At 40.1% G+C, this 12399-nt stretch overlaps 1 protein-coding gene across 1 annotated transcript in view; it reads left to right on the top strand.

Moving 5' to 3' along the window:
• Positions 1-11371, top strand: part of mtmr6 (myotubularin related protein 6) — a 14741-nt gene extending 3370 nt beyond the window's left edge. Inside the window, exons 3-15 of the mRNA XM_007547908.2 lie at positions 1693-1855; positions 2874-3031; positions 3852-3980; positions 4647-4781; positions 4883-5015; positions 5104-5213; positions 5294-5419; positions 5504-5553; positions 6213-6306; positions 6400-6506; positions 6853-6987; positions 7104-7230; positions 10719-11371. Of these exons, the coding sequence (XP_007547970.1) occupies positions 1693-1855; positions 2874-3031; positions 3852-3980; positions 4647-4781; positions 4883-5015; positions 5104-5213; positions 5294-5419; positions 5504-5553; positions 6213-6306; positions 6400-6506; positions 6853-6987; positions 7104-7230; positions 10719-11069 (1818 nt within the window). The 3' untranslated portion in view covers positions 11070-11371. The remainder of the gene's footprint in view (positions 1-1692; positions 1856-2873; positions 3032-3851; positions 3981-4646; positions 4782-4882; positions 5016-5103; positions 5214-5293; positions 5420-5503; positions 5554-6212; positions 6307-6399; positions 6507-6852; positions 6988-7103; positions 7231-10718) is intronic.
• Positions 11372-12399: the final 1028 nt, after the last annotated feature.

The raw sequence follows: 12399 nt of genomic DNA, 5'->3' as shown, positions 1-12399 counted from the left end.
AAAGCTGCACAAATCCGAAAAGTATCATCTTTAGCTCAGCTTTAATCCTCAGTTTTTCCTCTGCACTGTTGAATGTAACACAGATAACACAGCAAACTCACAGCTTGAGAGGTGTGGTGTGGGAAGAGCCAAGATTTAAAAAGAAGGAAAAAAAAAAAAAATGAAATCACTAACGAAATAATGAGGCCTGTTTCTTATTATAAACCTCCATTTAACCGACTAATTAACTCCCCTTATTTCGTCGTGGCAGTGGAATATTGGCAGGTGGGGAGAACTGCACTGTAGCTTTGTAATTGCAACTCCTTTTAGCTAAATTGCACATCAAAGAATAGAACAATAGAGTTCTCGACAAATGCTTCAGTTGCAATCCAAGTCCATAAATGACTATTTTACTGAAACAGTAAAATAAAGGCGCTTCGGTGTCCCACTGCTTTTATCTCTCCTTTAAAGAGACATTGCAAAGCAAGCCCGCAGACTGAGGAAGTACAGTTTGCGTGTCGGCTGTAGAGTTGTTTAAGAAAGAGTGAAAAAGGAGGCATAGCTACCTGTGGTTAGAGTTTCATAACAACACCCAATAAGCAGTAGCACGTTTTCCATTCAGGCTTTTCTGCGTACTGGAGAGGAGGAGGGGGTGTGTGTGTTGTGTGTGTGTGTTTTCATTCGTGATCTGAAAGACGATCTCAGATGACTCTGATAAGATTTTTTTTATATATATCTAATTTACTGTTTTTGTGTTGCCGTGGCAGAGCATAAGCAGTGTGATGGTTTAAAGAAGGATGTGAAACACTCTAGGAAGGAAATCATTAGAGCTCTAATGAGCCCAGAGCAAAAACAGGATCTATTTCAGCAGTTCATCCTTTTCCAATAACATTTTGATGCACAATTTACTCAGTGTGCAGTGCTGATTTTTCAATCTTTAACAATTTTATAAAAATATCACTAATTTTATTTCAATGTTCTCCACTAGTACAGCCTTTAGTTTGCCGTATGATGTAAGAGCTTGGCCCTGAACTGCATTGTGGGAAAGGGTTTGTGTGGTTTAAAATGCTCTGTGCAGCAAAAATCCAAACTCTCACCTCATTCTGGCCCCGTTTCCTGCTCATTGTGCTGAGAGATGGAAACGGTTTCTGTTTTTTTTGTTATTTTACAAATTTAAACGTATCCACGTCCTTCCGTTTCTGCCGCTTCCTGTGTGTGTCTTTAGACACAAAAGTTGCATGACACTGCATGTGTGAGTTGTGTGGGAAGTCATTTTGTGATCAGTCTGCAGAGTCCAGGGGAGAGATTTTATCAGAGTTTAATAGGAACCTCATAAAATATTAAACAGCATGAGAGAGAATGTCTTAACGGCTGGTGCTGTCAACATTAAGGCTGCACAAGTGTGTGTGTGTGTGTGTTTCTGTTTATCTCGGTGTCCTCTATTTATCATTACCCTATGCAGATGAGTCTATGTTTTAATTATTTCCTATGAAGGGTGGGGAACAAACTACACCGAGGAATATAATCTGCTGAGTATTAAGAGTTTATGAAAGCCTGCTTGTGTTGAGCACATTTCAGAACAGTTTCAGTCGTGCTCTTGAGGGTTTACCCGACATCCTGCACAGGGAGGATCCTGCGGGTTTTTCCGACATCTGCTGAAAATAATCAACTGTCGTCCCCTCCTTTTTTTGTTTTTTTTTTTTTTCTCCCCAGATTTTGCACCACCACATAGCCTCGGTGGAGAAGCAGAGCCTGACCACCTCGGGCTGCCCGCTGGTCATCCAGTGCCGGAACTTCAGGGTGGTTCATTTTGTGGTACAGAGGGAAAGAGACTGCCATGACATCTATAGTTCACTGCTGCGTCTACTGCGGCCAGGTGATTTTCACCGTCCGTTCTCCTGATTTTTTTTTTTTTTTTGTCCTTGTAAAAGGTTTTGCTGATTTTCACTGTGAAGATGTGTTTTAATATCAAAGATAATCTGAATACATTCGAAAAGCAGTTTCGGAAGTACGATTTTCTGTATTCGAGGGGGAAAGGGGCTACCAAACCCTGCCTGGGTCTACATGAAAATATAATCTCCCCAACTGTTAACTTAATATTTCTGATTGGCCACATGTTTTTGTCTAGTTTCACTTGCTCTCTAGCAAAAGATCCTGAAGGAGAATACGCTGCCATAATTTTGTGACCATAAGCTTAAACTTGCTTCATTTATCCCACAAGACAATGATCCAAAGGACACCAGCAAAATTTGTCTCTCAGTGGTTAAATAAAAAAAACTAAATAAAGTTTTGAGTGAGTTAGAAAGTTTCTGGAATTACTTCCAGTTACGATGTTGTGGCTTGACCTTAAAAAGCATGACATTTGTGCTCGACAGTCTTCCAGTTTAGCCAAGAACTCTGCAAAAGAGGAGCTGGTTTAAGATTCCTCAACAAGGATGGAATAGACTTTCTGCCTGTGAAAACAATTGCAGCTGTTGCTGTCAAAGATATCGCAAGCGGCTATTTGGTTTCGGTGGCAATCGGGTGGAATTTTAGAAAAAAAAAAGAAGAAACTTTCTAAAGAGAGAAGAAAAACACAAGAAATCGTGTTTTGCCTGCTGGCACTTTTTCATAGTAGTGGAAGTCGGAGGATTGTAATTTTCAAAATGTTTTAAGCATTAGTCTTTTTTTTTAATTTGGAAGAAGAGTGAACTCAAATGCTGGAAGTGATAAACCAGTAAGTAATGTACACTTCTACCCTGGTAATCCGATGTTCCTGAATCTTGCAGTGGAAATGATCAGTGTGAGAAAATAATACCCAGAAAGCCTCCTTGAACAGGTTTCTGTGGACAAAGTGCGCTTAAAACTGTGCATACCGACTGGAATTTGGGACGTGCATTTTCTATTTGTCTCAGTGCATTACGAGGAACTCTACGCGTTCTCCTACAACCCCAAGCAAAACGACCAGCAGAGAGAGGAGGGCTGGCAGCTCATCGACCTGGGGGCGGAGTTTGAGAGGATGGGCGTCCCCAATGACCAATGGCAGCACACTGACGTCAACAGAGACTACAAGGTAGACCATTAACTAAAGTAATAAAAAAAAAAAATCTTTGATATAATTGCCCACGGAGGTTATTGACACATTTACCCATTTTTGGTGCATCTCATATTTGCTGACGCCTTGGGTGCCTTCTACTGTGGTAGAATGATTATCTGTGGAAGGTCAGCTTAGGATTTGTTAGCCTTGAAGCCTGAAAGACGCAGCTGGCGAAAAATGCTGTGTGATTGTGTTTGGTTGGATGTATGGAAAAGTTCAGGGCGCAGTAATTTGGAGGATTATGGGAAATTAAAGGTTAAAAATTCAACCACATAAGGTTCAAGACTGTTTCAACCTTTGGACCATCATAAACTCAACCTTCCACAAGGAAACAGAAGCATCAGCAGTCGGACCACATGTTTACTCGAAAGTCATTTCCGACTTCCCGAATGCCAACTCTGCATTATAGCTGCAGTTGACGTTGTTGTTTCATGTTTGACACAATGTGTTAGTGAAATATTCCCTTTTTTTATTATTATTATAGGAACACATTTTTTCCCAAAAGTTGTGGGCTATGTCTGGGGTGCAGCCTTTTTAATTTGTAACGCAGCAGAAGAATGAACAATTGCTGCACATTTGGAAAGGTCGTACCATGGTTGCCCACTAGAGGGGGATAAAACTTCACTTTTAGTTTTGCTTTTGAGCTCCAGCAGTAACGTGGCAAACGTCTGCAGAACAGAACATCGCTCGCCCTGCATTTTCTCGTATTTAAACAAAGCAACTTGTTAAGCTGGAAGAGTTTGAAATTTCTCTCCGTTTCGTTAATATCTATGCATTTTTTCTGTTGGTTTTCTAGGTGTGTGAGACATATCCACGCGACCTGTACGTTCCCATCACAGCCAGTAAGCCCATCATCGTTGGCAGCTCCAAGTTCCGAAGCAAAGGACGCTTTCCTGTGCTCACATACTTTTACCAAGAGAAAAAGGTACTTTCTGTTGGAGCATAGTTTGGTTTTTCAGAGCTTTTTATTTGATGTTGTCGTTTTATATTTGACATTGTATGTCAAATATAACATGTATCATATGTGTCAATGTTACAAAAGTCTAGTTTGGCCTTTTTGGATGCTTTAAATATACAATGCCTATGCAGTGGGGGAAAAAAAAGAGAAGATCACAGTCAGATTGCAGTACTTGCATCAATGTGCAAGTCACGTTTCACGCAAATCCACTCAGAATTTAGTTGAGGATTCTTTGTCTGTTTTTAATGAAGGTGCATTAAAGAAATTGTCCTTTAAGTGCCTTTTCTATCAATTAAAACAACGTCCTTTTAAATTAGCTCAACATTACAAAAATATGTCACAGTCACCTTTCATGACCTCTGAGTGGAAATTCAGGCAGAAACCTTCTGTGGCATACTGACCGACAAGCTTGCCTCGGAGTTAACTGGATTTTCTTGCGAGGTAACGGTGAAAGGCAAGAAGTGAAGATATGCTTGGTGTTTCATCACATCGGCTTTACAGCATGGAAAAAATTAGATTGGAATTCAAAAGAAGGCTTTAAAATGTTAATCCATGACTATAAATAACAGGTAACTCATGGAGCGTAGTCGAAATGTCGTCACATTTGGCCATTTCTGTCATCTTGTGCGACAGGCGGCAGTGTGTCGCTGCAGTCAGCCTCTCTCTGGGTTCAGCGCGCGGTGCCTCGAAGATGAGAGCATGCTGCAGGCCATCAGTAAGGCCAATCACAACAGTCGCTTTGTTTACGTCATGGACACGAGGCCAAAGGTAAAGTTGTAACATTTTAGTTATTTTCTTTTTTAAAAAAAAAACAAAAAAAAAAAACAGAAATGGTTTACATGAGTTTAAAGACCGTCATTTTCCTGCAGCTGAACGCGCTGGCCAACCGCGCTGCTGGCAAAGGCTACGAGAACGAGGACAACTACTCTAACATCCGCTTTCAGTTTGTTGGGATCGAAAATATCCACGTAATGAGGTCAAGCCTGCAGAAGTTACTGGAAGGTAAGGGAGCTGTGAAGAACATCAAGACACCTCTTTGCTTTAATATGCTGTCTGACTGTGTGTCTCTCTCTCTCTCTCTCTCTCGTAGTTATTGGAGCTCGGTCTCTTACCATGAGCGACTACCTGGTGGGACTGGAAAACAGCGGCTGGCTGCGACATATCAAAGCTGTAGTAGATGCAGCTGTGTGTCTTACAAAGGTAGCCATTTGTCTTTTCATTAATATTGTCCTGTTTCTCATAGTAAAAGCCTAATTCCTCTAAACACACTCACTCCTTAGGCGGTGACAGTAGAAGGGGCCAGTGTGTTAGTTCACTGCTCAGATGGATGGGACAGAACTGCCCAAGTCTGCGCCCTGGGGTCGCTGCTCATGGACCCCTATTATCGCACCATCAAGGGCTTTATGGTATGAATATTGGTTTAAATCTCTTCTATCCAGGTGAGTTGCTGCTGTTTCAAACTTATGTTATATAATCATTTGTCTTGTCAGGTGCTAATAGAGAAAGACTGGATTTCCTTTGGTCACAAGTTTGCAGACAGGTAAAGGCTAACTCCGCTCCCAAGATATTTCCTTATTCATTATATGTGTTTACTTGAGTACATTGTCAATCAAGTTTCAATCAATCAACCCGGTTTGTTCGTGCAGCACATTTCAGTAGCGAGGCGGTTCAAAGAGCTTTACTTTGTGAAAACATGATGGACACATCACATGATCGAAAACCAGTAGCAGACGTTGCATTTTGTCGAGTGCCATCGTTGTTGGTCATTACCAAACTCATCTTTGTCTTTTAGAACTTTTTGGATATTTTACAGTTATTACACTGTTATTACACTGTTATGTTTTTGCTCCCTGATATTTATTGTATTTTGTTAACCGAAAAATATCTGATCACTGCTTTCAGTTAAACAAATGTATAATACTTTTTTATTATTATTATTAAAAAAAAATAACTGCCTGTCTGCAGCAACAACATTCAAATTGTCTGTTGAAATGTAGCATACTAAGATTTGTAGAAACAGATTCCAAGTGACTAAACTTAGTCACTTAAATAGGTTTATTAAATGAGAATAAAGGAGATATGGCAAAAAAAAAAAAACTGGTGCAATCTTCTTTTTCATGGAGGAAAAAACTGAAACAGGAGCCCATGGTTGGATGTTATTTTTTTTTTTGGACCATCAATGTAATCCTGTATTTCAAGGTGTGACCAGCTCGACGGGGATCCAAAGGAAGTGTCTCCGATCTTCACTCAGTTTCTCGAGTGTGTTTATCAGCTGACTGAGCAGTTCCCGCAAGTATGAGCGAATCTGCTGACAGCATAACGAATTTGCATCACCTCCTTTCAATGTGCTTGATTGTCTTTCATCTAATAATGGCACTCTCATTAGGCTTTTGAGTACAGCGAGTGGTTCCTGCTGCAGATCCATGAGCATGTGCACTCTTGTCAGTATGGAAACTTCCTAGGGAACAATCAGAGGCAGAGAGAGGAGCTGCAGTAAGTATAAACATCTCAACTTGTATTTTGTTGACAGTATTTTTACCCCTTTGAGACACTTTGAACAAACTATTGGGAAAAAAAACAACCCCCTTTTTTTTTTTTTTTTTTTGCCTTGTTAGATTTATCAAAGCAAATATGTTGCAAAAGTTTAAGGACACTAAATTAAGAGCTTCACAGACAGACTGCATGTCTGCATTTTCTTTTGTATTGTTTAGTTTAAGCTCAATACAATGTATTTAAAGGTTTTACTAAAACCGGTAGTAAAATAGCATCTGAAGTCAGATGTTTCGGATAGACTGGTGTGTAAACGACTGCTGTTGTTAACCATCACTCTGTGTCTTAGGCTTAGAGAGCGAACTCACTCACTCTGGGCCTATCTGATGAGTGAAAAGCAGAACTACTTGAATCCATTCTACAAGCCTTCATACTCTGAAGCACATCCTGTGCTGGAGCCCTCCACCTTGCCATACCATTTCAAGTCAGTACCAGACACACGACTTGCCAGCGTTTGCCGTGTTGCACTTTTACAGGTCTCCGACTTTGTATTTATTTATGAATATTGCCTCTATGCCTTTTTAATCCTGTGCTCCCAAGGTTCTGGAGGAACATGTACCACCAGTTCGATCGGTCCATGCATCCACGGCAGTCCATCCTCAAAACCACTCTGACTCTGAAGGAGAACAGCCGTCAAGCAGAGAGCACACTGCGAGCTCTGGAGACTGTGAGTTGAATTCCCTTGTTTGTACATTTACACGTATACTGAGAAATGTTTAGCTTAGAGCGGTTAGTCTGTGAACTACTATTGATTTTGACCCCTAAAAAAAATAACACTGGAAGACATTTGTGACCTTCCATAATTGTCAGGGCTTGGAACACATTGATAACTTCTCGTAGTTCTAATTGTTATTTGAGTTTACAAGTCTTAGTAGGCTGGGCAATAAATCAATAACAATATATATTGTGATAGGTCGTTATCGGTATCGGTAGAATATTTGTGCATTGGAACGTTCAATGATTTCACTGAACTTCCTTCCAGAACTGCTCAGCATTCTGGTGGATGTAGGCAGAGGAGAAGCTTTAGCCTCTCGACCTCTCTCAGCTCAACTAAGCAAGGCTGGTGGCATAAACTAACTCACCCACTTGTAACCTGGCAACACGCTTTTTAGCAACTTGTGCAGCAGCTAGTCAGTTGTAGGTTTTCCCATAAAGCCTCACAACTGCTTAAAAATGGAAAACAATGGCTTGGAGTGAAAGGAGGGGAAAAAAAAAAGTAGTGGTGTAAAATTATTACAAGTTGACATCTACTGATCATGTTAGATTAAATGCTTGTGAACTCTCACCCACAAGAACCTGTCTGGGCTACACACACAAGTTGTTTTGCTGCAGCTGCATTAGAGCCAGATACTATCTCGCCCCCTTGTTTTGAATCCCTCATCCTTGGTATAAAACTCAGGTGTTGTCTCTGCCTGGCAGAGCTTTTCACCCAGAACTCCTTCGTTATTGGTTGTCCTACAAGCTCTCTGTGTTGTGCACAATATATGAGTAATCCTGATTGAGTGATTTCACCTGACAGTTCTTGGTAATAGTTTTTTTTTCTTTTTTTTGACACAACAAAGTATAGCAGCTTGAGAGGAAATTGTGACTCAAACAGGAAATATCACATCACCGGTTCTGCGGTATTTAAAGCAAAAACTTAATCAATGATCAATTTTATTGACTAACATGAAACACTTATCATGACAGTACAGCCAATATTTATTTAGATTTTTACATATTTAGTTTGATGTCTGATTAGGATTTACTTGAGGAAACTCTGTTTTAAATGATCCTTTCTTTCCTCTACAAGTAAATAAACAAATGTCACAATGTGTGTGCGAACTCATTAACCCTGGTTTGGATTGTGTTTGGAGTGTAATTCCTATTTACATGGCTTAAGTTGATTGCTTGTTTGGAAAAGTTTTAAGGGCAACTTTTTGTAGTGAAAATACAGTAAAGACATGGCAGGTTTCCTCTCGTCAGCTGAATAAGTTTGTGTGTTCCTTTCTGTAAAAACAGACCACAAAACTACGTCTCTCTGTTGGTCATTCGTTTGCAGTACTTGCACCTCACTGCAAGCATCGGCACCTCCAACCTTCAACCCCCCCCCCTCCTCCCACTTCCTTTTGACATTTTTTTTTCACCCTAACGCAGCACATGGGTGGAGAGAAGAGAAAGTTGTTCAGGCCTGTTTGATTTGCATCACTTTGAATCATTACCTCTAGGCAAATGTGAACTCTAATACCCTCACAAGTTTGAGCCTTAACAGGCAGCTCTGAATTTGCTCTAATCGCCTAAGCTATCCCACTTCACACATTGGTTGACTTTTCAGCATTTTGTATTTGTGTGTTTCAGTAATGATGCACAAATTCTTAGAGATGTTTAGATGTTTCAACTTCAGTCACTTCAGGGTTTGGTTTATTATTTACTTGCATAATTAATTTAAGATGAAATTTGAGCGCGGGATTCTGTCTGCAATACTGGATTCTGATATTTTTGATTTTTGATTTTGTACATACAGACATTGACACAGGCTTAAGTTTATTTCATGTTTTTTTTTTTTTTTTGAGGAAAAACAATTGAGGAAACTCTGTGGTTAACTTGGGCACATTTATTGATCCCTTCTCCTATGCTGGCTCAGGTTGGAGCACACAGAAAGAGAGTTTTTGACACCGTCTCCAGATCTAACCTTTCCAAAAAGATCATTTGACATGTAGGTACTGTCAAATTTGATCTAGAAACCTGGTGATCCCAAGGCGCTAACCACAGCTGCGTCTCTCATTTAATAAGCTTTGGAGATCTATTTTCTTTTCTTTCCACCGCACCATCAAGATAAATGTCACGCCAAGTCGTAAACAGGAAGCCATGAATTACTAATTCAGTTTCCTTGATGAACTCTGATGAACCTAAAAACAAGTCTTGCGTAGACAAGAAAAGGTTCATTCAAATTTCTTTTAAAGTGACTTTTTTTTTTTTTTTTTTGTCAATGTTGGTCCTTGAATAAAGTCCACAGAATAATGAGATATTCCTATTAGATTGTAAATACTATGTTACTTTAATAAAAGTTTAACCTGCCATAGGGTTCTCTACAGATCTTTATGGTTTAGATCTGTCAGAACTAAGTTTAAAATGTTCTGGAGTTATTAAAGTATCTTTAATAGCTTGTATTGAATTAGACTATTGATTTAAATGGCACATAAGAGCGATATCACCTCAGAACCTGCTTCATTAGCCAAGTCGATGCTCACGATTGAGAAATCTGACTTCACTTCAACTCGCTATCAATGTACAAACATTTAAATATGCAAGTATGAACGTTAGAGAAGCCGTCCGAATTGGGTCAAACCTTTTGGGTTTCTTTCCACAAACTTCTCACAATAGTTTGTTCTGACCCATTCCTCCCAAAAACTTTGTCTCCGTCAGGTTTGTTGGCTGCGTCACTCTCACACGCCTTGTCGGATCTATTCGCAAATTCGATGTTGTGTGATGCTGCCACCCCCATGCTCCGCGGCTCCTCCTCATCCAATGATGATCATTATGGCCAAGCAGTTCTGCTTTAGTTTCTTCAGACATTGAGACATGTCTCCAAAATAAAAAAAAAGTTATAATCTGGCATTTTGTCCTTGTGTTCATCTGCAAACCATAATCTGGGATGTCATATTTCTTTTGGAGTAATGGCTTCTTCCTCACTGAATGGCATTTCAGCCCATGTTGGTACAGAACTGTTTTACTGTGGATAATGGCCAAAATACTTTCATCTCCGGGACACAGAGCCCGTCTCCTTCCTGATGGCGGTCGGACATTCCCATCACGTCTATACTTGCATATTATCATTTCAGCGCATGAATGCGAAACCTACAAGCGTCTCAAGATTGCTCCGAAGGATAAACCAGGCTTGTGCAGCTACACAGTACTCTTCCTGATTTCTTATGAGTTTCTAATCAAGAGATCAGTGTGTTTCAGGCGTAGCCTTAAAATACATCAATTGTGGTGCAATTGAATTTAAAATATTTTTTAGGAGTCTATTTATTCAGCGTATGTGAACTTCTGGTTTCCTCTGCACTCCGCCATTTGTTCCTGTTGTAAAATCAGGCACAAGGGTGAAAAGTGAATCCAGCCAGGGTGAATAAAATGTGTGTTTTTGTTTTTTTTGTCCCCACACTATCCATCCAGAGGCTCAAACAACTTGGTGTGACCCCCGTTGCGACCTCTGACCCCCCGGCACCTCCTCCAACCAGAGACCAACGCACCAACCCCCTGCCACCGCGGCCCGACTCCCTCATCTTAGGCGCACCCATCAACCACAAAGAGGTGCAGCGTCGCGAGGAGGACGACGAGCAAGACGAAGTGGGCGAGGAGGCCATGGAGAGCACAGACACGGAGCGGACAGTAGAGGGCAGCAGCGGCAGCGAGAGCAGGAAGCAGAGCTACGGAGAACTGGAAGGGACATGCAACGGTGAACTTGCCAAAGAGGAGCCAGCTGTTGTCAGTCTGGAGCTTGGCGTGGCACGAATGACCTGCTGAAGCCAAAGCAGGAGTGTTTCTGGACGGAGAGACTGGTGCGGATGAGTGACGGGGGCTTTACCGAAGGGGTGTGTGTGTGTGTGTGTGTGCGCGTGTGTGTATGCGTGTGGACAGGAAACTGTCATTCTGTTTGTGATTACACTCTGATTACGCAATGGCTAGTGGCTGATATTGTCTCTGTACAGTTTAAATCTCAGTGGAAGGCCTCATAAATATGTCATATACTGCTCCTGCCATTGAAAAGCTTCTTCTTTTTTTTTTTTTTAAGAATCTTGTAACGCCTAATGGAGAGGGAAAAAAAAGAAGGAAAATAAATTCATTCAAAACCAAAACATCTTGTATCTTCTTTCAGCTATTTATGACACATTTTTAAAGACATGACCTAGATATTTTAAACAGCTGTTTATCCTGGTTAAATACGTGGCGAATCAAAGATTTTGGCTCTGGACATATTTAATTTCATTTAAAGGCAAGAGGCCAACCTAATCTGATGCTGTTGATCTGAATTTGCTCTGATTTGATTGGCGGATAAAAAAAATAAAATAAAATAAACATCGTAGAAGATGAAAGATGGCACGGCATATCAGGCACAGGAAATTTAGTTCTTGCTTTATGCACTGGTTTGCATGTATTCATTAATTCTTTGCAAAATATCTATTATCCTGATTCCACCATGCATCCATTAATCTGTCATCAAACATTTATTCACCTATATTCATCTATCTTATTATAATCCTTCATCCATCCATCAATTTGTCCTCTTCCATCTATCCATCATCCATCCATACATCACAAAACATCCAGCCAGCTAGCTTGCCATTTTTTTTTGTAGGTTTCATGTTAATTTAGAACAATATTTTGTAATATTTACAAATGGATTTTTATTTTTTTCTCGTTTACTGTTTATTTACACAGAGACAATGTACAACATTTCACTAACCTTTTAAAAGGACAGATGTGTGGTACCAGGTCACAGCAAAAAAATGCTGATGAAAGGCTGATGAAATCAAGTATAATTTAACAAGTTATGAATTGATGAAAAGATTAAAAACTCTGGAGTTTTACGTTGAGGAAAAAGTGTGGAATTGACTGGAAAACATTTGTAGAAAGAAGCCCTAAATTCTTCCGCTTTATTTCTTATCTACACTTACTAAAACAGAATATGAAGTACAGGAAAAATATTAATCTTAAAGTGACTGACTTACATTTACTGTAGATGATCAAGAAGAGCCAAACACATTTACCCTTTTCTGGATTTAGGGATACACTTGACCTAAATGTAAATGATGTAAATCTATGTTATGGGCTGGCAGTGTGATGTTTACTTAGG

Source organism: Poecilia formosa, unplaced genomic scaffold (genome assembly GCF_000485575.1).
Source record: "Poecilia formosa unplaced genomic scaffold, Poecilia_formosa-5.1.2 Scaffold22, whole genome shotgun sequence".
Taxonomy (NCBI): Eukaryota; Metazoa; Chordata; class Actinopteri; order Cyprinodontiformes; family Poeciliidae; genus Poecilia; species Poecilia formosa.
Note: the sequence above shows the minus strand (reverse complement) of the source record. Positions and strands in the feature narration are given on the sequence as shown.